This window comes from Coregonus lavaretus (genome assembly GCF_964263955.1).
Source record: "Coregonus lavaretus genome assembly, chromosome: 18".
Taxonomy (NCBI): domain Eukaryota; kingdom Metazoa; phylum Chordata; class Actinopteri; order Salmoniformes; family Salmonidae; genus Coregonus; species Coregonus lavaretus.
Genome location: NC_140005.1, coordinates 2,988,647 through 3,013,867, shown reverse-complemented (window position 1 = coordinate 3,013,867; position 25,221 = coordinate 2,988,647). Strand labels below are relative to the sequence as shown.

At 47.9% G+C, this 25,221-nt stretch overlaps 1 protein-coding gene across 1 annotated transcript; it reads left to right on the top strand.

Annotated features, from left to right (window-relative positions):
- Positions 1-259: 259 nt before the first annotated feature.
- Positions 260-3,253, top strand: ccdc177 (coiled-coil domain containing 177; the record flags this gene model as incomplete). Its single annotated transcript, XM_084181519.1, has 1 exon — positions 260-3,253. The coding sequence occupies one exon, from the start codon at positions 260-262 to the stop codon at positions 3,251-3,253; it is 2,994 nt and encodes a 997-aa protein (XP_084037645.1).
- Between the last annotated feature and the right edge of the window lie 21,968 nt (positions 3,254-25,221).

The window sequence follows — 25,221 nt, the reverse complement described above, 5'->3', positions numbered from 1 at the left end:
GTATGAATGTATGCAGCACCATCCATGCATGTAAAATATGCGCTAGATATTCCCTCACCCAGATATTCCCTCACCCACACAGACAGACAGACAGACAGACACAGACAGAGACAGATTACGCCCTGGACAGAGCAGGACAGAGATGGCCTGATATAATCCTGCTGCTTAAACTCTCTCTTCTATTCACTCCATTCCTCTACATTAATTCCCTCCCTCCCTCCCTCCCTCCCTCCCTCCCTCGTTCTAATATTAGCCAGCTATGGTTGACCCATCTGAGCCAGAGGACCAGAGCAAGGGGAAACAGATGGAGGCCTCTGCACCCACCAGACTACCAGACCAAGGTGATGGGAAAGCAACAGAGGAGGGCGAGGGTGTGTGTGGCAGTGATGCAGAGACCACATCCACACACTATGCTGGGCTGGGGGAGAGGATGGTAGCCCCTCCCCCTGTTGCACAGGAGGCCAGTCCTCCCAGTCCACACACCCAGCCCCAGCTTCCGCCTCCTCCCCCTCCAGACCTCCAGCCTCCCAGTCCACAAACCCAGCTACAGAGCCCTCCGGTCAGTCAGGAGGCAGCAACTCCCCCTCCAGACCTCCAGCCTCCCAGTCCACACACCCAGCTACAGAGCCCTCCGGTCAGTCAGGAGGCAGCAACTCCCCCTCCAGACCTCCAGCCTCCCAGTCCACACACCCAGCTACAGAGCCCTCCGGTCAGTCAGGAAGCAGCAACTCTCCCTCCGGACAGCAGCCAAGCTCCGAACCCTCTACCTCAAGACTTCCAGCCTCCAAGCAGCGACCCAGAGCCCAGAGAACCATGCCCCAAGCTGCACCTAGACCTGTATAACTTCGACACCCCGGTGGCGGAGGGAAGCCGCTACGTCCTGACCAGCCCCCGCTCCCTGGAGGCCTGCGCCCGCTGCGGGGTCAAACCCGTGGAGATCCTGTCGCGCCCGCTGTCAGACTTCGCCCGTGAGGCCCCGGGACGGTCCATGCGCGTGGCGACTGGCATGTTTGAGGTGTATGAGAAGGACAGGCACGCCAAGCTGAGAGCATGCCGGGAGGAGAGAGAGAGGATCATAAGGGAAGATAAGAGGAGGATCCTTCAGGCTGCAGTCAACGGACATGCTGCATTATCTACAGAGGAACAGCACAGAGCACCCAGACATGCTGCATTATCTACAGAGGAACAGCACAGAGCACCCAGACATGCTGCATTATCTACAGAGGAACAGCACAGAGCACCCAGACATGCTGCATTATCTACAGAGGAACAGCACAGAGCACCCAGCTTAACTCAGCTATCTAAACCAGGCCCTATGGCCTCCAGTCCTACTACATCTAAACCTTCCCCCAGTAGTACTGGACAGGCCTCCAGTCCTACTACAACATCAGGTCCAAGCATTAATAAAACTAGCACAACTCCTCTAGCTAAAAGTAGCTCTCTGCAGTCCTCTAAAACCAGCTCATTCAGCTCTGTGTCCTCATCATCTAAAGGTGTGTACTGTGGTTCTGGTTCTGCTAAACGTCCTAAATCCTCAGAACTAACCAAGGCACCCCGCCCTGTCTCAGGTCCACCTCCAGTGGTCAGAAAGATCCCCAGCAGCACCACCACCACGCCGAAAGCCTCCAACACCTTCCCCAGATCAGCCTCCAAACCCTCCTCCTTCCCCAGAACAACCACCTCCATGACCTCCACCATGTTCAAGAGTTCCATGCAGAGCCCAGTCACCCCGACTACAGCAGCTCTCAACGGCATCACAGGGGGTCTAGGTGGGCCGTTCCCTCACCACAACGGCCACCCTGTGTCCACTCCAAAGGGCAGAGGGAAGAGCCACTCCCTAGAGTCCCTACAAAGGAGGATGGATACCATCTCCACCTCCACCACCAACTCTACCCCCACCTGCACCTCCTCGGGAGAGGAGTCCGGCGCCTCCTCCTCCTACAGCTGGGATGGACCAAGAGACCACTGGGCCAAGTCCTCCTCCCCCCGTGCCCGCACCCTGGCCACCTTCAACTCCTTGATGGGGAGGAGCCTCAGCCTGGGGGACCTCAGCCACTCCCTCCAGACCACCCAGAAGGTGGAGCGCATCGTCAAGGAGGTGCGTCGGCGGGGGCTGAAGGCGGTGCCGGAGCGGGACAGGAAGATCGCTGCTCTGATGCTGGCCCGGTACCAGGAGGAAGACATCATGAGCCAGACGCGGTACGTGGCTCACCTGCAGTGGGACAGTGAGAAGCGCCTGGGGGACCTGCAGCGGGAGCGGGAGGACCGGGAGAAGCAACGGGCGGTGCTGCAGTGCCAGCGGGCGTGGCAGTCCCAGGTGTCCCACCGCCAGCGCCGGCTCAGCCAGCAGGAGAGGGAGTCGTCGGCCGCTAAGCTGCGCCAGGTTGCGGAGAGCGAGGAGCGGCGGAGGGAGCTGGCGGAGCAGCAGGAGCGCAGTAGGCAGCAGAGGCTCCAGCAGGCTGCCAGGGAGGAGAAACAGAAGAAGGAGCAGCAGGAACAGAACCTCAAGGCTCTGGAGGAGGAAAGGGCTGCAGTGCTGGAGCAAGAGCAGATCCTCCTCAAGGAGAAACTCACCACGGCCGAGCTGAAGAAGCAGGAGAAGGAGCACCAGGCCCACGAGGAGCGCCGGGGACTGAACCGGGCTGAGAGGAGGCGCCACGCAGCCCTCATCAGGGAGATCGCCCGGAGAGAGGAGGAGGAGTGGGAGGAGGCGCGGAAGGCTGCGGAGGAGAAGCTGAGCCGCTCCCTGGAGAACTATGAACAGATGGTAGAGAGGAGAGACAAGGAGCTGAAGGAGAAGGCTAAGAGGGAGGAGCAGCAGATTCAGAAGGCCAGGAGGTCTGCGGAGAAGAGGGAGAAACAGCAGCAACAGCAGGTGGAGGCCCGGGCCAAGGAGGCGGAGAGACGGGCCCAGCAGGCAGCTCTGGTGGCAGAAGAGAGGACCAAGGAGAAGTCCCAGAGAGCAGTACAGAGCAGGCAGGAGAAGGAGAGACTACAGCGACTTAACAGACAGCGTGTGGAGGAGGAGGAGCAGGCCAGGAGGATGGAGCTCCTCCAGTCCATCGAGAGGAAGCTGGAGAAGAGTGAGCAGATCTTCAGGGAGAAGAGAGCCGTGCTGGAGAGTGCTCGCTCTACCGCCCGCGCCTCCTTCCACGTACGGGACCGGGTCAGGGAGGAGACCAACATGAGGACCTTTGATAAAATGGATCTGGAGGCCCAGTTCCAGTTCAAAGCCAGCCTGGATGACAAGTGATGACTACTGATGACTAGTGATGAGGCACCCCATCATGCTACTGGTGAACTACTGGTTAGTGGTAACTACTGGTTACTACTGGTAACTACTGGTTAATACCCTGGACTACTGGTTAGTGGTAACTACTGACTACCCTGGACTACTGGTAACTACTGGTTACTATCCTGGACTGCTGTTAACTACTGGTTACTAATGGTAACTACTGGTTACTACCCTGGATTACTGGTTACCACTGGTTGCCATGTGCTTCGCTATAGCCAGGCTTGGGCAGGTTACTTTGTAAATGTAATCCGTTACAGTTACTAGTTACGTGTGCAAAATCAGTAATGCAACTTTTGGATTACCCAAACTCAGTAACTTAATCTGATTACTTTTGGATGACTTTCCCCTTAATAGGCATTAGAAGAAGACTAAAAGGATCCATCAAACACATTTGGTTTGTCATCATAGTGGTCTCTGATTGGTGGTCATCATTTGGTTTGTCATCATAGTGGTCTCTGATTGGTGGTCGTCATTCGGTCTGTCATCATAGTGGTCTCTGATTGGTGGTCATCATTCGATCTGTCATCATAGTGGTCTCTGATTGGTGGTCATCATTCGATCTGTCATCATAGTGGTCTCCGATTGGTGGTCATCATAGTGGTCTCTGACTTACTCTCCAACCCAGGTTATAGCCTCCTAACTAGCTTCAATGCTGTACAGCTTTAGACCATCTCTCTCTCATAAGGAATGGTAGCTTCTTAACTCCTCTCCTCACCCATTTATTTAATGAAATTAGAATCATTCCTTTGTATTGTTTAGCATATTATCTTGAAGCCAAAACTACACTTTATAATATGCAAATCAAAACCAATAGCGTATGTAGGTTGACTTGGACAAAGATCTGGTCTTGTGGATTATGAACAACAGTGTGGAACATTAGTATATTATGTGGATCAGAGTGTTCCTCCTAATAGTGCAGTAACACTGCCGAGCTCCCTCCCTGTCAGAACTAACCAACTGACAACTGTGCTGTTGGAATGAAAAGAACCATTGTTGCCCCGGGAAGCACAACTCCATGACAACTAGCCACATTGGCTGCTTTTAACGGAGCCCTTGTCTTCTGGTAGGGGAGCGAATGAGGCAGACAGTGAAAGGGAGTAGAAGTGAATGGTCTGAGAGCCCTAAAGCAGACCAGGGACTCTTTTCTATGTTGTGATGCAGATGGAGAACAGTGTTTACACTCTTAGAAAAAAAAGGCGCTATCTAGGACCTAAAATGGTTCTTCGGCTGTCCCCATAGGAGAACCCTTTGAATAACCTTTTTTTGGTTGCAGGTAGAACCCTTTCCAGAGAGGGTTCTACATGGAACCCAAAATAGTTTTACCTGGAACCAAAATGGTTCTACCTGGAACCAAAAAGGGTTATCCTATGGGGGGCAGCCGAAGAACCCTTTAGGAACCCTTTTTTCTAAGCGTGTAGTGTGTTCTGTACTGTGCTGTTACTGAGCCCTTGGTTGTACTCTCCTCCTGTCTTCACCGTGCGACCGAGCCAACCAACCAACCAACCAACCGCTGACGAAGCAGCTGAGGCAGAGCAACGTGACATCACTCAGAGTGATGTCAACACAACACAACCCAGCCAGCTGATGATGAGGCATCAGAGAGAGCCCTGATTCTACTGTAGAATAGAATATACCTGGACCCTGATTCTACTGTAGAATAGAATCTACCTGGACCCTGATTCTACTGTAGAATAGAATCTACCTGGACCCTGATTCTACTGTAGAATAGAATCTACCTGGCCCCTGATTCTACTGTAGAATAGAATCTACCTGGCCCCTGATTCTACTGTAGAATAGAATCTACCTGGCCCCTGATTCTACTGTAGAATAGAATCTACCTGGACCCTGATTCTACTGTAGAATAGAATCTACCTGGACCCTGATTCTACTGTAGAATAGAATCTACCTGGACCCTGATTCTACTGTAGAATAGAATCTACCTGGACCCTGATTCTACTGTAGAATAGAATCTACCTGGACCCTGATTCTACTGTAGAATAGAATCTACCTGGCCCCTGATTCTACTGTAGAATAGAATCTACCTGGACCCTGATTCTACTGTAGAATAGAATCTACCTGGACCCTGATTCTACTGTAGAATATAATCTACCTGGACCCTGATTCTACTGTAGAATAGAATCTACCTGGACCCTGATTCTACTGCAGTATAGAATCTACCTGGACCCTGATTCTACTGTAGAATAGAATCTACCTGGACCCTGATTCTACTGTAGAATAGAATCTACCTGGCCCCTGATTCTACAGCAGAGGTGTTCTATAGTATAGGGACCAGTATGTTCTATATACGCTCCAGGACTGTCCTCTTGGATCATATGCCTGTCACTCCTCATGTCATATAACAGGAAACATCAGAGCCATGGTTGTGCAGTGGAGTATAGTATAGAATCTATACCTTCCTAGTTCTGCTGCAGAGGTTTTCGATCCCCTCCTGGACTCTCTCTCCTGTTTTATTCCCTCTGCTGCTATTATAGATTATATACCCTCCTGGATCTGCAGTGGAGGACATTCTATACCCTCCTGGATCTGCAGTGGAGGACATTCTATACCCTCCTGGTTCTGCAGTGGAGGACATTCTATACCCTCCTGGTTCTGCAGTGGAGGACATTCTATACCCTCCTGGTTCTGCAGTGGAGGACATTCTATACCGTCCTGGTTCTGCAGTGGAGGACATTCTATACCCTCCTGGTTCTGCAGTGGAGGACATTCTATACCCTCCTGGTTCTGCAGTGGAGGACATTCTATACCCTCCTGGTTCTGCAGTGGAGGACAATCTATACTCTCCTGGTTCTGCAGTGGAGGACATTCTATACCCTCCTGGTTCTGCAGTGGAGGACATTCTATACCCTCCTGGTTCCGCAGTGGAGGACAATCTATACCCTCCTGGTTCTGCAGTGGAGGACATTCTATACCTTCCTGGTTCTGCAGTGGAGGACATTCTATACCCTCCTGGTTCTGCAGTGGAGGACATTCTATACCCTCCTGGTTCTGCAGTGGAGGATAATCTATACCCTCCTGGTTCTGCAGTGGAGGACAATCTATACCATAGAGATTAGAGATCGCTATGTTTTATACCCTCCTAGACCCTCCTCCTGTCTCTCCTCCTGTCTCTCCTCCTGTCCCTCCTCCTGTCTCTCCTCCTGTCTCTCCTCCTGTCTCTCCTCCTGTCTCTCCTCCTGTCTCTCCTCCTCTCTCTCCTCCTGTCTCTCCTCCTGTCGCTCCTCCTGTCACTCCTCCTGTCTCTCCTCCTGTGTCTCCTCCTGTCTCTCCTCCTGTGTCTCCTCCTGTCTCTCCTCCAGTCTCTCCTCCTTCCTCATGTCATGTGACTTAACAGGAGTCCCTCTAACCCCAAATCCCCACCTTCTATCCCCGGCAACCAATAAGACACAGAGTTGGCCTCTCTGTGTGAAGGGTAACAGGTATGTACAAGCTTTTTATGATGTTATCCAATTAAATGTAATAGTTGTTTCTACATATTATATGTATGTTGTTCAGTATGTGTTATTCCTCCCCACTACATCCGTGACCAAACACACACTACACGCAACCACACACACATGCATGCCAATAGGCTTTAGAGGCCTGTGTACTAATCCCCAATATGTCCTGATTAAAACAGAAAGAGAAATACACATGGGGGTGCTTTGGCCTCTGATGTAGGCGTTACCATGGTAATAGCACCAGGAGATGGGGGCGGAGCTGATGGGTGGCAGAAGTTAGAGCTGAGAGAGAGAGAGAGCAGGGGTACGTGGGAATGTGAGGGACTGTCAGTGTTGGTGCTGGTAGGAGAACGGGAGAGGAGGGGTGCTGGCAGGCTGGAGAGAGGAGGGAGAGGAGAGGAGGGGTGCTGGGAGGCTAGAGAGAGGTGGGAGAGGAGAGGAGAGGAGGGGTGCTGGCAGGCTGGAGAGAGGGGGGAGAGGAGAGGAGAGGAGAGGAGGGGTGCTGGGAGGCTAGAGAGAGGGGGGAGAGGAGAGGAGAGGAGGGGAGGGGTGCTGGGAGGCTAGAGAGAGGGGGGAGAGGAGAGGAGAGGAGGTGTGCTGGCAGGCTGGAGAGAGGGGGGAGAGGAGAGGAGAGGAGAGGAGAGGAGAGGAGAGGAGAGGAGAGGAGAGGAGAGGAGAGGAGAGGAGAGGAGAGGAGAGGAGAGGAGAGGAGAGGAGAGGAGAGGAGAGGAGAGGAGAGGAGAGGAGAGGAGAGGAGAGGTGCTGGCAGGCTGGAGAGAGGGGGGAGAGGGGAGGGGAGGGGTGCTGGTGGGAGAAGTGGAGGGGGGAGAGGAGGGGAGGGGTGCTGGCAGGCTGGAGAGAGGGGTGGGTGGGGGGGGGGGGGGGCTGACAGGCTGGAGAGAGGGGGGGAGGAAGGGAGCCGAGCGGAGGACAAACGCCTCCAGCTTTTCATTCCTGCACACAGCAGAAAGTGTGCCTCCCAACTGACCTACAGTTGCAGATTTCTCTCATCTAGCTAGCAGATTCCAAAAGGACATGTATTGGAGAGAAGCTAAGCTAATAGTGCAATAACATTGACAACCGTGTGGAGCAGGGAGGGCCATTACTGCAGAGCTTTACTGCTCAGTCCTGGACAAGGCTCAGAGTGTGGGAGACAAATCCCTTAAAGGAAAACTATATTTTGGTATTTGTTTCATTAGTCCATCATACGTGCCAGATTGCTAACATAGATCAAATACAAAGCTCAAAATGTATTAGAGCTGCTCCCTGTAGCGTTAGGCTGGCCTGGCAGAGAGGAGTGTGCTAGGCTTACTGCACTGACTGCAGATCTCCGTCTGAATCCCAAATACCACCCTATTCCCTATTTAGTGCACTACTTTTGACCACGGCCCATAGGTTAAAGTAGTGCACTTGAATGGAATACAGTGCCATTTGGGCACGCATCCTCTGTGTGTCCTTCAGCTAGCCAGAGGTGAGGTGAACTTGAGCGATCTGGCAGAATTACAAACATGGGCTTTATATCTGCCTGTGAGGACAAATTATATATTTAAAGGGAATATCTTTATCTTAACTTAAATATGAAATGTCATAATGGATTATATGTGTTGCAGATCGTGGCAAGGATGGAAAGGGCGATGACGTTCTCCACCTACCTACTGCCCCCACCTCCACCTCTACCTTCCATACCCTACAGAACACTCCTATTGCCATGACAACTCTGCCTACTAGTCTATGTCCTACAGAACACTACATGCCACTCCTACAGTGACCTACAGCCAATATAACTCTGCCTCCTACCATGATGCCCTACAGAACTGTCCTGAATGTCCTACAGAACACTAACCTACAGAACACTGACTTACAGAACACTGACCTACAGAACACTGACCTACAGAACACTGACCTACAGAACACTAACCTACAGAACACTGTCCTACAGAACACTGACCTACAGAACACTAACCTACAGAACACTGACCTACAGAACACTGACCTACAGAACACTAACCTACAGAACACTGACCTACAGAACACGGACCTACAGAACACTGACCTACAGAACACTGACCTACAGAACACTGTCCTACAGAACACTAACCTACAGAACACTAACCTACAGAACACTAACCTACAGAACACTGACCTACAGAACACTGACCTACAGAACACTGACCTACAGAACACTAACCTACAGAACACTGACCTACAGAACACTAACCTACAGAACACTAACCTACAGAACACTGACCTACAGAACACTGACCTACAGAACACTGACCTACAGAACACTAACCTACAGAACACTGACCTACAGAACACTAACCTACAGAACACTGACCTACAGAACACTGACCTACAGAACACTAACCTACAGAACACTGACCTACAGAACATAGACCTACAGAACACTAACCTACAGAACACTGTCCTACAGAACACTGACCTACAGAACACTGACCTACAGAACACTGTCCTACAGAACACTAACCTACAGAACACTAACCTACAGAACACTAACCTACAGAACACTGACCTACAGAACACTGACATACAGAACACTGACCTACAGAACACTGACCTACAGAACACTGACCTACAGAACACTGTCCTACAGAACACTGACCTACAGAACACTAACCTACAGAACACTAACCTACAGAACACTAACCTACAGAACACTGACCTACAGAACACTGACCTACAGAACACTAACCTACAGAACACTGACCTACAGAACACGGACCTACAGAACACTGACCTACAGAACACTGACCTACAGAACACTGTCCTACAGAACACTAACCTACAGAACACTAACCTACAGAACACTAACCTACAGAACACTGACCTACAGAACACTAACCTACAGAACACTAACCTACAGAACACTAACCTACAGAACACTAACCTACAGAACACTGACCTACAGAACACTAACCTACAGAACACTAACCTACAGAACACTAACCTACAGAACACTAACCTACAGAACACTGACCTACAGAACACTGACCTACAGAACACTAACCTACAGAACACTAACCTACAGAACACTGACCTACAGAACACTGACCTACAGAACACTAACCTACAGAACACTGACCTACAGAACACTGTCCTACAGCCAATGTCCTACAGCCTACTCCTACCTGTCCTACAGAACACTAACCTACAGAACACTGACCTACAGAACACTAACCTACAGAACACTGACCTACAGAACACTGACATACAGAACACTGACCTACAGAACACTGACCTACAGAACACTGACCTACAGAACACTGTCCTACAGAACACTGACCTACAGAACACTAACCTACAGAACACTAACCTACAGAACACTAACCTACAGAACACTGACCTACAGAACACTGACCTACAGAACACTAACCTACAGAACACTGACCTACAGAACACGGACCTACAGAACACTGACCTACAGAACACTGACCTACAGAACACTGTCCTACAGAACACTAACCTACAGAACACTAACCTACAGAACACTAACCTACAGAACACTGACCTACAGAACACTAACCTACAGAACACTAACCTACAGAACACTAACCTACAGAACACTGACCTACAGAACACTGACCTACAGAACACTGACCTACAGAACACTGACCTACAGAACACTAACCTACAGAACACTAACCTACAGAACACTGACCTACAGAACACTGACCTACAGAACACTAACCTACAGAACACTAACCTACAGAACACTGACCTACAGAACACTGACCTACAGAACACTAACCTACAGAACACTGACCTACAGAACACTGTCCTACAGCCAATGTCCTACAGCCTACTCCTCCTACCTGTCCTACAGAACACTGCCCTACGGCCAATATAACTAGTCCTACTCCTCCGTATACACAGGGCCCTCCTCATTGGGCTCTTAGAGGGCCCTAGTGTATTGAACCAGAACAAGGTCTAAGTTAGAGTTACAGGGTTGTAATGTATTGAACCAGAACAATGACTAGGTTGAACATTATTACAACAATATTAGGTTCAATATGATGTTATGTTTCCCTGCCCTAAAACATGAGGGCTTATTTTCCACAGTGGTACATGTCATGTGTTAAGTTATACAGTGTATTCGGAAAGTATTCAGACCCCTTGACTTTTTCCACATTTTGTTACAGCCTTATTCTAAAATGGATTTTTCTTTAAATAATCCTCATCAATCTACACACAATACCCCATAATGACAAAGCGAAAAACAGTTTTGTAGAAAAAATAGAAATACCTTATTTACATAAGTATTCAGACCCTTTGCTATGAGACTCGAAATTGAGCTCAGGTGTGCATCCTGTGTCCACTGATCCTCCTTGAGATGTTTCTACTACTTGATTGGAGTCCACCTGTGGTAAATTCAATTGATTGGACATGATTTGGAAAGACACACACCTGTCTATATAAGGTCCCACAGTTGAAGATGCATGTCAGAGCAAAAACCAAGCCATGAGGCCGAAGGAATTGTCCATAGAGATCCAAGACAGGATTGTGTCGAGGCACAGATCTGTGGAAGGGTACCAAAACATTTCTGCAGCATTGAAGGTCCCCAAGAACATAGTGGCCTCCATCATTCTTAAATGGAAGAAGTTTGGAACCACCAAGACCTTTCCTAGAGCTGGCCGCCCGGCCAAACTGAGCAATCGGGGGAGACAGGCCTTGGTCAGGGAGGTGACCAAGAACCCGATGGTCACTCTGACAGAGTTCCAGAGTTCCTCTGTGGAGATGGGAGAACCTTCCAGAAGGACAACCATCTTTGCAGGACTCCACCAATCAGGCCTTTATGGTAGAGTGGCCAGACGGAAGCCACTCCTCAGTAAAAGGCACATGACAGCCCACTTGGAGTTTGCCAAAAGGCACCTAAACAAGATTCTCTGGTCTGATGAAACCATGATTGAACTCTTTGGCCTGAATGCCAAGCGTGACATCTGGAGGAAACCTGGCACCATCCCTACATTGAAGCATGGTGGTGGCAGCATCATGCTGTGTGGATGTTTTTCAGCAGCAGGGACTGGGAGACTAGTCAGGACCTTGGGAAAGATGAACGGAGCAAAGTACAGAGAGATCCTTGATGAAAACCTGCTCCAGAGCACTCACCTTCCAACAGGAGTGGCTTTGGGACAAGTCTCTGAATGTCCTTGAGTGGCCCAGCCAGAGCCCGGACCTGAACCCGACCGAACATCTCTGGAGAGACATGAAAATAGCTGTGCAGCGACACTCCCCATCCAACCTGACAGAGCTTGAGAGGATCTGCAGCGAAGAATGGGAGAAACTCCCCATATGCAGGTGTGCCAAGCTCGTAGCGTCATACCCAAGAAGACTCGAGGCTGTAATCGCTGCCTAAGGTGCTTCAACAAAGTACTGAGTAAAGGGTCTGAATACGTGATATTTCAGTTTTTGATTTGTAATAAATTAGGAAAATGTTTGCTTGTCATTATGGTGTATTGTGTGTAGATTGATGAGGGGAAAAATCGATTGAATCCATTTTAGAATAAGGCTGTAATGTAACAAGATGTGGAAAAAGTCAAGGGGTCTGAATACTTTCTGAATGCACTGTACGTGTTCATTTGTAAATTTGTATCATTTACAGTGAGATGCTTGTTTGCAGTGAGTGTTTCGTACTTTGTGTTTCTGGTCGAGAACAGAATATACAGATGTAGCATTGAACCTAGCCTGGTCCCAGGTGTGTTTTGTGCTGTCTTGCCAAATCCTATGGTCATTATCAAGCAAGACAGCACAAAACATATCTGGGACCAGGCTAACTTAGCCAGATAAAAACACGTCTATCAGTTTACCTGCAAATGGATTCAAACCTGTTTCAAAAGTTCTAAATGTATGTAAATACAATCAACAATCAAATACGAGAAAAATAAATCCAAACATGTTTCCAAGTCGACTTGCATTTTGTGTTTTGGCTATGTGGGGTGACTTACAATTGCATTCCTATTTTCGAGAGTGCATCTTTGGTGTCTACCATAGAGGTCAGAGGTCAGGTTAAACCGGTTTAAGGCTAGCTTGTTTACATTTACATTTACATTTTAGTCATTTAGCAGACGCTCTTATCCAGAGCGACTTACAGGAGCAATTAGGGTTAAGTGCCTTGCTCAAGGGCACATTTACGTCATTTAGCAGACGCTCTTATCCAGAGCGACTCACCAATTGGTGCGTTCACCCTATAGCCAGTGGGATAACCACTTTACAATTTGGGGGGGGGGGGGGTAGAAGGATTACTTTATCCTATCCCAGGTATTCCTTAAAGAGGTGGGGTTTCAAATGCCTCCGGAAGGTGGTGAGTGACTCCGCTGTCCTGGCGTCGTGAGGGAGCTTGTTCCACCATTGGGGTGCCAGAGCAGCGAACAGTTTTGACTGTTTACACCATCACAGTGGTCACAGAGCAGTTCCCATTGCAGTTCACAGTTCACATAGCATTGGCTATTGGCTCAATAACTATGTAGCGGGCCTTTGGAAAGTATTCAGACCTGTTTTCATTTTGTCGTTATGGGGTATTGTGTGTAGATTGATGAGGAATAAATTGAATTTAATCCATTTTAGAATAAGGCTGTAACGTACCAAAATGTGTAAAAGGTCAAGGGGTCTGAATACTTTACAGAAGGCACTGTACATTATTTTTTCCTGATGTCCTTGAATCAGTAGGACAGTACAGGATATAGATGGCTTGTATACCATATACAGTTAACAGACATTCCTTTTAATGAAAAGCTTTTAAATTAAAATGCTTTTAATGCAACCAGGCTTTGTCCGTTGGAAGTGATAGCATGCTAATAATATTCCTGAACCAGCTACAACACTCTGGAAGCAGTTCACAGGACTTGACACTGTTACACTAAGGTAAAGCTACGGTCCACTACTCCTGTCTGTCTCCCTCTCTCTCTCTCTCTCTCTCTCTCTCTCTCTCTCTCTCTCTCTCTCTCTCTCTCTCTCTCTCTCTCTCTCTCTGTGTCTCTCTCTCTCTCTCTCTCTCTCGCTCTCTCTCTCTCTCTCTCTCTCTCTCTCTCTCGCTCTCTCTCTGTCTCTCTCTCTCGCCTCTGTCTCTCTCTCTCTCTCTCTCTCTCTCTCTCTCTCTCTCTCTCTCTCTCTCTCTGTCTCTCTCTCTCTCTCTCTCTCTCTCTCTCTCTCTCTCTCTCTCTCTCTCTCTCTCGCTCTCTCTCTCTCTCTCTCTCTCTCTCTCAGTGCATGCTGGGAGTGTTTTGTAGTTGAGAGGCTGTGTGGAGGGCTCTTGTCCTAACTTATTTTCTTGATTATTTCCTTGGTCTTTTCTTTCAAAACATTTTTTCTATGGTGGAGGGTTAATGCACTGTTAGTTTAGCGGTACCCACTGTTTTTGTTCAAAGTTAGGGAGGAAGAGGACAGAGTTTTAGTTTCCTGGGGTTTTGGACGGTGTGGTGTGAGCGATGGCTTCGCAGCCTAGCGCTGATTAGACGCTGTCGTTACGGCGTGGATTCAGGTGTGTCCCTGAGAATGGAGTTAAGGTGGAGGAGGTTCTGCTCGCTGTCGGCCAACAGGTAGGAGCTGAATTTATACATTCTGCATCCAGAATGAACAAAGCTGTGGTTGTGTTCATGAAAATAGTAAATTTAGTGGGTAGGCTGATTGTTAGTGGAATATTTGTAAGGGATGTGTTGGTGCCGAATCTGCCTCTGTTTATTACGGATGATCAAATCCGGATAGAGCTGAGTCGTTTTGGTAAGTTTGCTAGCGGTTTTCGTGTCGGCAGGTTTTCAGGCAGATGCCGTTAAGCATGTTGTTTCGTTCCAGAGGCAATTGTTCATGTTTCTGAATAATAATGAGCAACAGTTAAATGTGCATTTTAAAGTGAGGCGCGGGGTGGGGCTCTACGCAGGGTTTTGCCAGCGTAGATAGTCTACGGTGCTTTGAGTGTAGGGATTTGGGGCATAAGAGCTTTGCGTGCCCACATAAAGGCAGTAGACAAGGTGAGGGTTCAAGCACCAGTGGGGGAAATCGAGGTCAACGTGCAGAAGGCCATGAGACACAGGCAGTAGAGGCTGGGCCTAGTCATGCTATAGATGGTGGTGTAGATGAGGCTGGGTCTAGTCATGCTACAGATGGTGGTGTAGATGAGGCTGGGTCTAGTCATGCCACAGATGGTGGTGTAGATGAGGCTGGGTCTAGTCATGCTACAGATGGTGGTGTAGATGAGGCTGGGTCTAGTCATGCTATAGATGGTGGTGTAGATGAGGCTGGGTCTAGTCATGCTATAGATGGTGGTGTAGATGAGGCTGGGTCTAGTCATGCTACAGATGGTGGTGTAGATGAGGCTGGGTCTAGTCATGCTATAGATGGTGGTGTAGGTGAGGCTGGGTCTAGTCATGCTATAGATGGTGGTGTAGATGAGGTTGGGCCTAGTCATGCTATAGATGGTGGTGTAGATGAGGCTGGGCCTAGTCATGCTATAGATGGTGGTGTAGATGAGGCTGGGTCTAGTCATGCTATAGATGGTGGTGTAGATGAGGCTGTGTCTAATGCTATAGATGGTGGTGTAGATGAGGTTGGGCCTAGTCATGCTATAGATGGTGGTGTAGATGAGGCTGGGCCTAGTCATGTTATAGATGGTGGTGTAGATGAGGCTGGGCATAGTCAGGTTATAGATGGTGGTGTAGATGAGGCTGGGCCTAGTCAGGTTATGCTAGTGGATGAGGAGAGTATAATGGGGAAGGGGAAGCGACTGGGAGGGGTGGAGGAGGGTGTCAAGCGGAAGAGGAAAAAGGGGGAGAAGAAAGGAGGTGTGAGGGGAGAGGCTGGTGTGGTGAAAGGCACCAAGGAACCTTTGCCTGGTGCTGGGGGGGAGGTCCCGACTAGAGAGGAAGGGCAGGTGGTCAGGATGGGAGATGGAGATGAGGAGGAGGAAGGTGAGTCTGAGGAAGAAGACGATGAGGAGGCTTTCTGTTCAGACTCCTCCTCAATGGATCCAGAGCTGACAGCCAGTCAGGCAGAGGGGTCAAAGTACACGGTGAGGGAACTGTCAAGGTTCCTGAATGAGACTAAAGGGAAAAATAAAATGAATCATGAAGCTTTTTTTGCAATCTGGGAAAGTTTGTTTGATCAGTACAACACGCTATGAATAATGAGGGGCATGGTGTCCTCTCACCCAGGAAACGTTTTAGGTTGAGGAAGTGGGTCACAACCGTGCGTAAGGGTCTACCTTCAGACGCTGTTTAGATTAATCATTTCTGGCACTGGGGCTTTTTGAGCTTTGCTATTGGTCTCTTTCTTTGCTGGCTTTTCTCCCACTTCTTATGGAGAATCTTCGGGTAGGCTCGCTTAATATAAATGGTGCCAGAGATGCGGGAAAGAGGAGTCTGTTGGGTGAATATGTAAAACAAAAAAAACTACAGGTGTTGTTTCTGCAGGAGACCAATAGTGATGTGGTGAATGAAGTCGATTGGGGGCTCTGGTGGAAAGGGGCAAGTGTGCTGAGCCATGGAACGACTGTTAGTGCAGGGCTGGCAGTGTTTTTTGCACCGGGTCTGGACGTAAAAATGTACTCCTCAAAGGAGGTGTGTAGGGGTAGACTGCTTGTAAAAAGCAGAAATTAACAACAGGGGTTTTGTCTTTATAAATGTGTATGCGCCTAACACAGAGAGAGAGAGAGGGGGCGTCTGTTTGGGTGTCTTAGACAGGAACTCTCACAGGTAGCGGCTGAGGAGACGCTGGTGGTCTGCGGGGACTGGAACTGTACGATGGATTTTACGAAAGACCGAAATGGGAGGAGCCTCATTCAGGCTCAGTGGGGGTGTTAAGGGACATCATTAATCAGTTTGACCTAGTGGATGTTTGGAGAACTAGACATCCCAACACAAGACAGTATACATGGGTGAAGGTCTTACATGTATTCGAACAAAGAAAAGGCCAAATGTGTGTTGTTGAATTTTTTGTTTGCTCAGGCAAAGTTGGCTATTAGGCTAACAAGGAGGAACAAGGTCAAAGGTAGGGGGGATAACAGACCCTTTACTATTATTTAATGGGATGGTCTCTGCACGCCTTAGGGTGGAATTGGAGTTCTATAAAATGATAAAATGTGTGGAGATGTTTCAAGACATATGGTGTGTCGGGGGGGCTGTCTGTACAGCTGGGGAAGATGGGTTGGATATACGGTTGTAAAAGTGGTGAGGTTTTGGTTATTGTGATGGGTGGTGTTGTTTTGTATCGTGGGGTAGAGGGCAAGGTGAATATGCAGCACAGGGGATACAGTGGCTTGTGAAAGTATTCACCCCCCTTGGCATTTTTCCTATTTTGTTGCCTTACAACCTGGAATGAAAGTGGATTTTTGGGGGTTTGTATCATTTGATTTACACAACATGCCTTCCACTTTGAAGATGCAAAATATGTTTTATTGTGAAACTGTCACGCCCTGGCTCTGGGGACTCTTATATGTTGAGCCAGGGTGTGGATTTTCTATGTTTTGTTTTCTATGTTTTTGGTTCTAGTTCGTTTTGATCTATGTTGGCCAGGGTGGTTCCCAATCAGAGGCAGCTGTAGCTCATTGTCTCTGATTGGGGACCATACTTAGGTAGCCTGTTTTCACTAGTTTATTGTGGGATCTTGTTCTGTAAGTTTTTGTGTATAACCTAGGACTTCACGTATCGTTTGGTTTATTGTTTTGGTTTGTGTGTGTACTAATAAAGAATGTATGTGGCGCGGCGGTCCTTCATGGCCAGATTTTGTCATCAAACTTTGTCGTCAAAGTCTGGCATTCTCTGGATTGATGGTGCTTTCAAGACAACTGGGAACTCTGAAAAAAACAAGGTTGAATCATGATGACGTCAGTGATCTTCAGGTCGTAGCTCTAGAAAGAGGCCGGAGTTCAGGATTTACAATTCCGAGTTGGATGACCGTTCAAAACGTATTTTCCCAGTCAGAGCTAGTTTTTTCCCGACTTTCCAGTTGTCTTGAACTCACTGAAGTCAAGTTTTCGCAGTTTCGAGTTAACAGTTGTTTTGAGCTTGGCACAAATCATGCTTCATTGACAGCAAGACCAATGTTGAATGTTTATCATTTTAAACTTGGAAAAGAGACCCTTAATCTCAAATTTGGGACCACACAGCCACTCCACTGAATAGTAGGCTAGTGATTGCGTTGCAATGCTTGCAGTTAGCCACTGATTCCTTCCAAACCACTCATTGTTGAATTTGCGATTTCCAACTTGTTGTGTGATGTTTGTGTCCAATGGCCGATGAGCACTGAAACGTTTTATCTATAATTCCTCTTCATTATTTATCTTCATATGACAAGGATTAAAAAGGATTTGCCAGTAGATTGTTGACTTGATTCATTTTGATGACTGCTAGCTAAAATTTTGAAAGTATGATGTTGACATGATCAGTCCAATCAAAGCTACTGCAGATATAACGTGATTTGACGTCATTTTATCTGTGGCCAATGACCTTGAGCCTTCTTGGATGGGCACTTCTAATGTAACTATATGGCAGCACCTAAGGGGCTTGAATTTTCGAGCTCTACCCTTGGATTTGGCGGTGACGTAGTGTCCCCACGAGTGACAGAACACTGAGCCAATCACAGCACAACTAGAGAACATTACCAACCCCTAAGCTCTGTATTTTCCGCTGGCTGCCCCTCCACCACAGAAAGCACGGAGCTAGGCTGAAACACCTGCATTTTGGAGCTGCCTTACTCAAGAAAGCAAAAAAAGAGACCAAGATCGTACGCAGCTTTATTAACTCAATGATTATTATTATTAGTTATTTTTTTACATTGTTTTGCAAACTGATATGTGACAAAATAACATGCAAAAAAAATAATATATAATGTTTTTTGCTAAACAGGTGGGGCTCTGCCCTACCTACCCTGAATGATGGTCGCCGCTGCATGTGTACAACATCTAAAACCTACATCACTATACAGAGAGCATGTTTGTTTCTAAAAAAGGATGTATTTGGTGTTTTTTGGAGCGTGTCCGTGTCTTTTGGTTACCCCACAGTGCACAACGAGCAATAAGGAAGTCTATTGCGGCTGAAATAGTAAACCACTCCTGCCTTACTCAAAAAAAAAAAGAAGAAAAAAAGAGACCATGTTTGTATGCGGCTTTATTAACTCAATGATTATTGTTATTTTTTTACATTGTAGGCAAACTGATATGTGACACGTATTGATGCCAAAATAAAATGCAAAACAGACAAGCCCAAAAAATGGTGCCTTGAATGACGGGACGCCACTGGCTGTAGGGTCCTGGACTGAGAGGAGCAGAATTCTCCTCCTGCATCACTGTAATGTGCCGCTCATTCTCCTGTAGGGGGAGCCAGAGGAAAAGTACTGTACACACACACACACAGTGACGGGCTCATTGTCAGAAATAAATACCAGGGCATTAAAAAGCCTCCTAGGCATTTTATATCACTTGCCTCTTATGTAATGGAGGAATTTATTAGGAAAATCACAAAGGGATTTTAATATATAATATCAGACACAAGCTCGTAATGAGCTGTAATAGAGAGAAGACTGCTGTTGTCCTCATTTACAGAACGTGCCTTGTGGAAAACCAACAGTGGGCCGTGTCACGGAGCACTTTGCTGGGGGCCATCCATTCAGAGAGATACTCTCAGTGGGCCTCAACACGGAGCTCTTCAGTGGTTACATTATTTAGAGAGATACTCTCAGTGGGCCTCAATGCGGAGCTCTTCAGTGGTTACATTATTTAGAGAGATACTCTCAGTGGGCCTCAATGCGGAGCTCTTCAGTGGTTACATTATTGAGAGAGATACTCTCAGTGGGCCTCAACGCGGAGCTCTTCAGTGGTTACATTATTGAGAGAGATACTCTCAGTGGGCCTCAATGCGGAGCTCTTCAGTGGTTACATTATTGAGAGAGATACTCTCAGTGGGCCTCAACACGGAGCTCTTCAGTGGTTACATTATTGAGAGAGATACTCTCAGTGGGCCTCAACGCGGAGCTCTTCAGTGGTTACATTATTGAGAGAGATACTCTCAGTGGGCCTCAACGCGGAGCTCTTCAGTGGTTACATTATTGAGAGAGATACTCTCAGTGGGCCTCAACGCGGAGCTCTTCAGTGGTTACATTATTGAGAGAGATACTCTCAGTGGGCCTCAATGCGGAGCTCTTCAGTGGTTACATTATTGAGAGAGATACTCTCAGTGGGCCTCAACGCGGAGCTCTTCAGTGGTTACATTATTGAGAGAGATACTCTCAGTGGGCCTCAACGCGGAGCTCTTCAGTGGTTACATTATTGAGAGAGATACTCTCAGTGGGCCTCAACGCGGAGTTCTTCAGTGGTTACATTATTTAGAGAGATACTCTCAGTGGGCCTCAACGCGGAGCTCTTCAGTGGGGACCCTCCATTGAGAGAGATACTCTCAGTGGGCCTCAACGCGGAGCTCTTCAGTGGGGACAGTGAGAGACAGCTCCTGAAAAAACTAACTTGATGAGGGGCGGAAGGTGTGTGTGTGTGTGTGTGTGTGTGTGTGGATGTTTTTAACTATTCTTGTGGGACCAGAAGTCCTCAAAATAATAATAAACAAACAAACATTTGACCAACTGGGGACATTTTGTTAGTCCCCACGAGGTCAAATGCTCATTCTAGGTGGTTTAAGGTTAAGTTTAGAATTAGTGTTAGGGTTAGAATTAGGTTTAGGGTTAGGAGCTAATGGTTTGTTTTTGGGTTAGGGTTAGGAGCTAGGGTTAGGTTTAGGTTTAGGGTTAGGGGAAGAGTACGGGTTAGGTTTTTGGATTAGGGTTAGGGTTAGGGAAAATATGATTTTGAATGGGACTGAATTGTGTGTTCCAACAAGGTTAGCTGTACAAGACTGTGTGTGTGTGTGTGTGTGTGTGTGTGTTTAATGCCTCAATACATTTCTGTAGCAGAGTTGTTAAGTTGTTCAACTTCTCCTTTTCAGACTCCACACCTTTCAGGGACTGAGGTATTCTATCCAAATCCCTTTCAACAACACACACCACAAAGATAAACACACACTTTACTGTCAACAGCACACACCACAAAGATAAACACACACTTTACTGTCAACAACACACACCACAAAGATAAACACACACTTTACTGTCAACAACACACACCACAAAGAAAAACACACACTTTACTGTCAACAACACACACCACAAAGATAAACACACACTTTACTGTCAACAACACACACCACAAACATAAACACACACTTTACTGTCAACAGCACACACCACAAAGATAAACACACACTTTACTGTCAACAGCACACACCACAAAGATAAACACACACTTTACTGTCAACAGCACACACCACAAAGATGAACACACACTTTACTGTCAACAGCACACACCACAAAGATAAACACACACTTTACTGTCAACAGCACACACCACAAAGATAAACACACACTTTACTGTCAACAGCACACACCACAAAGATAAACACACACTTTACTGTCAACAGCACACACCACAAAGATAAACACACACTTTACTGTCAACAGCACACACCACAAAGATAAACACACACTTTACTGTCAACAGCACACACCACAAAGATAAACACACACTTTACTGTCAACAGCACACACCACAAAGATAAACACACACTTTACTGTCAACAGCACACACCACAAATATAAACACACACTTTACTGTCAACAGCACACACCACAAAGATAAACACACACTTTACTGTCAACAGCACACACCACAAAGATAAACACACACTTTACTGTCAACAACACACACCACAAAGATAAACACACACTTTACTGTCAACAGCACACACCACAAAAATAAACACACACTTTACTGTCAACATCACACACCACAAATATAAACACACACTTTACTGTCAACAAAACACACCACAAAGATAAACTATGACTATGATGCTACTCAACAGTTAACCTCCTCATCTCCAGGCTGGTGGATGATGCTACTCAACAGTTAACCTCCTCATCCCCAGGCTGATGGATGATGCTACTCAACAGTTAACGTCCTCATCCCCAGGCTGATGGATGATGCTACTCAACAGTTAACCTCCTCATCCCCAGGCTGATGGATGATGCTACTCAACAGTTAACCTCATCTCCAGGCTGGTGGATGATGCTACTCAACAGTTAACCTCCTCATCTCCAGGCTGATGGATGATGCTACTCAACAGTTAACCTCCTCATCCCCAGGCTGATGGATGATGCTACTCAACAGTTAACCTCCTCATCTCCAGGCTGGTGGATGATGCTACTCAACAGTTAACCTCCTCATCTCCAGGCTGGTGGATGATGCTACTCAACAGTTAACCTCCTCATCTCCAGGCTGATGGATGATGCTACTCAACAGTTAACCTCCTCATCTCCAGGCTGGTGGATGATGCTACTCAACAGTTAACCTCCTCATCTCCAGGCTGGTGGATGATGCTACTCAACAGTTAACCTCCTCATCTCCAGGCTGATGGATGATGCTACTCAACAGTTAACCTCCTCATCCCCAGGCTGATGGATGATGCTACTTAACAGTTAACCTCCTCATCCCCAGGCTGATGGATGATGCTACTCAACAGTTAACCTCCTCATCCCCAGGGCTGATGGATGATGCTACTCAACAGTTAACCTCCTCATCTCCAGGCTGGTGGATGATGCTACTCAACAGTTAACCCCCTCATCCCCAGGCTGATGGATGATGCTACTCAACAGTTAACCCCCTCATCCCCAGGCTGGTGGATGATGCTACTCAACAGTTAACCCCCTCATCCCCAGGCTGGTGGATGATGCTACTCAACAGTTAACCTCCTCATCTCCAGGCTGATGGATGATGCTACTCAACAGTTAACCCCCTCATCCCCAGGCTGGTGGATGATGCTACTCAACAGTTAACCTCCTCATCCCCAGGTTGATGGATGATGCTACTCAACAGTTAACCTCCTCATCTCCAGGCTGATGGATGATGCTACTCAACAGTTAACCTCCTCATCCCCAGGCTGATGGATGATGCTACTCAACAGTTAACCTCCTCATATCCAGGCTGGTGGATGATGCTACTCAACAGTTAACCTCCTCATCTCCAGGCTGATGGATGATGCTACTCAACAGTTAACCTCATCCCCAGGCTGATGGATGATGCTACTCAACAGTTAACCTCCTCATCCCAGGGCTGGTGGATGATGCTACTCAACAATTAACCTCCTCATCTCCAGGCTGGTGGATGATGCTACTCAACAGTTAACCTCCTCATCCCCAGGGCTGGTGGATGATGCTACTCAACAGTTAACCTCCTCATCTCCAGGCTGGTGGATGATGCTACTCAACAGTTAACCTCCTCATCCCCAGGGCTGATGGATGATGCTACTCAACAGTTAACCTCATCCCCAGGCTGATGGATGATGCTACTCAACAGTTAACCTCCTCATCCCAGGGCTGGTGGATGATGCTACTCAACAGTTAACCTCCTCATCTCCAGGCTGGTGGATGATGCTACTCAACAGTTAACCCCCTCATCCCCAGGGCTGGTGGATGATGCTACTCAACAGTTAACCTCCTCATCCCCAGGCTGATGGATGATGCTACTCAACAGTTAACCTCCTCATCTCCAGGCTGGTGGATGATGCTACTCAACAGTTAACCTCCTCATCCCCAGGCTGATGGATGATGCTACTCAACAGTTAACCTCCTCATCTCCAGGCTGATGGATGATGCTACTCAACAGTTAACCTCCTCATCTCCAGGCTGATGGATGATGCTACTCAACAGTTAACCTCCTCATCCCAGGGCTGGTGGATGATGCTACTCAACAGTTAACCTCCTCATCTCCAGGCTGGTGGATGATGCTACTCAACAGTTAACCCCCTCATCCCCAGGGCTGGTGGATGATGCTACTCAACAGTTAACCTCCTCATCCCCAGGCTGATGGATGATGCTACTCAACAGTTAACCTCCTCATCTCCAGGCTGGTGGATGATGCTACTCAACAGTTAACCTCCTCATCCCCAGGCTGATGGATGATGCTACTCAACAGTTAACCTCCTCATCTCCAGGCTGATGGATGATGCTACTCAACAGTTAACCTCCTCATCTCCAGGCTGATGGATGATGCTACTCAACAGTTAACCTCCTCATCTCCAGGCTGGTGGATGATGCTACTCAACAGTTAACCTCCTCATCCCCAGGGCTGGTGGATGATGCTACTCAACAGTTAACCTCCTCATCTCCAGGCTGATGGATGATGCTACTCAACAGTTAACCTCCTCATCCCCAGGGCTGATGGATGATGCTACTCAACAGTTAACCTCCTCATCTCCAGGCTGGTGGATGATGCTACTCAACAGTTAACCCACTCATCCCCAGGCTGATGGATGATGCTACTCAACAGTTAACCCCCTCATCTCCAGGCTGATGGATGATGCTACTCAACAGTTAACCTCCTCATCTCCAGGCTGGTGGATGATGCTACTCAACAGTTAACCTCCTCATCCCCAGGGCTGGTGGATGATGCTACTCAACAGTTAACCTCCTCATCCCCAGGCTGATGGATGATGCTACTCAACAGTTAACCTCCTCATATCCAGGCTGGTGGATGATGCTACTCAACAGTTAACCTCCTCATCTCCAGGCTGATGGATGATGCTACTCAACAGTTAACCTCATCCCCAGGCTGATGGATGATGCTACTCAACAGTTAACCTCCTCATCCCAGGGCTGGTGGATGATGCTACTCAACAGTTAACCTCCTCATCTCCAGGCTGGTGGATGATGCTACTCAACAGTTAACCTCCTCATCCCCAGGGCTGGTGGATGATGCTACTCAACAGTTAACCTCCTCATCTCCAGGCTGGTGGATGATGCTACTCAACAGTTAACCTCCTCATCCCAGGGCTGGTGGATGATGCTACTCAAAAGTTAACCTCCTCATCTCCAGGCTGGTGGATGATGCTACTCAACAGTTAACCTCCTCATCCCCAGGGCTGATGGATGATGCTACTCAACAGTTAACCTCATCCCCAGGCTGATGGATGATGCTACTCAACAGTTAACCTCCTCATCCCAGGGCTGGTGGATGATGCTACTCAACAGTTAACCTCCTCATCTCCAGGCTGATGGATGATGCTACTCAACAGTTAACCCCCTCATCCCCAGGGCTGGTGGATGATGCTACTCAACAGTTAACCTCCTCATCCCCAGGCTGATGGATGATGCTACTCAACAGTTAACCTCCTCATCTCCAGGCTGGTGGATGATGCTACTCAACAGTTAACCTCCTCATCCCCAGGCTGATGGATGATGCTACTCAACAGTTAACCTCCTCATCTCCAGGCTGATGGATGATGCTACTCAACAGTTAACCTCCTCATCTCCAGGCTGATGGATGATGCTACTCAACAGTTAACCTCCTCATCTCCAGGCTGGTGGATGATGCTACTCAACAGTTAACCTCCTCATCCCCAGGGCTGGTGGATGATGCTACTC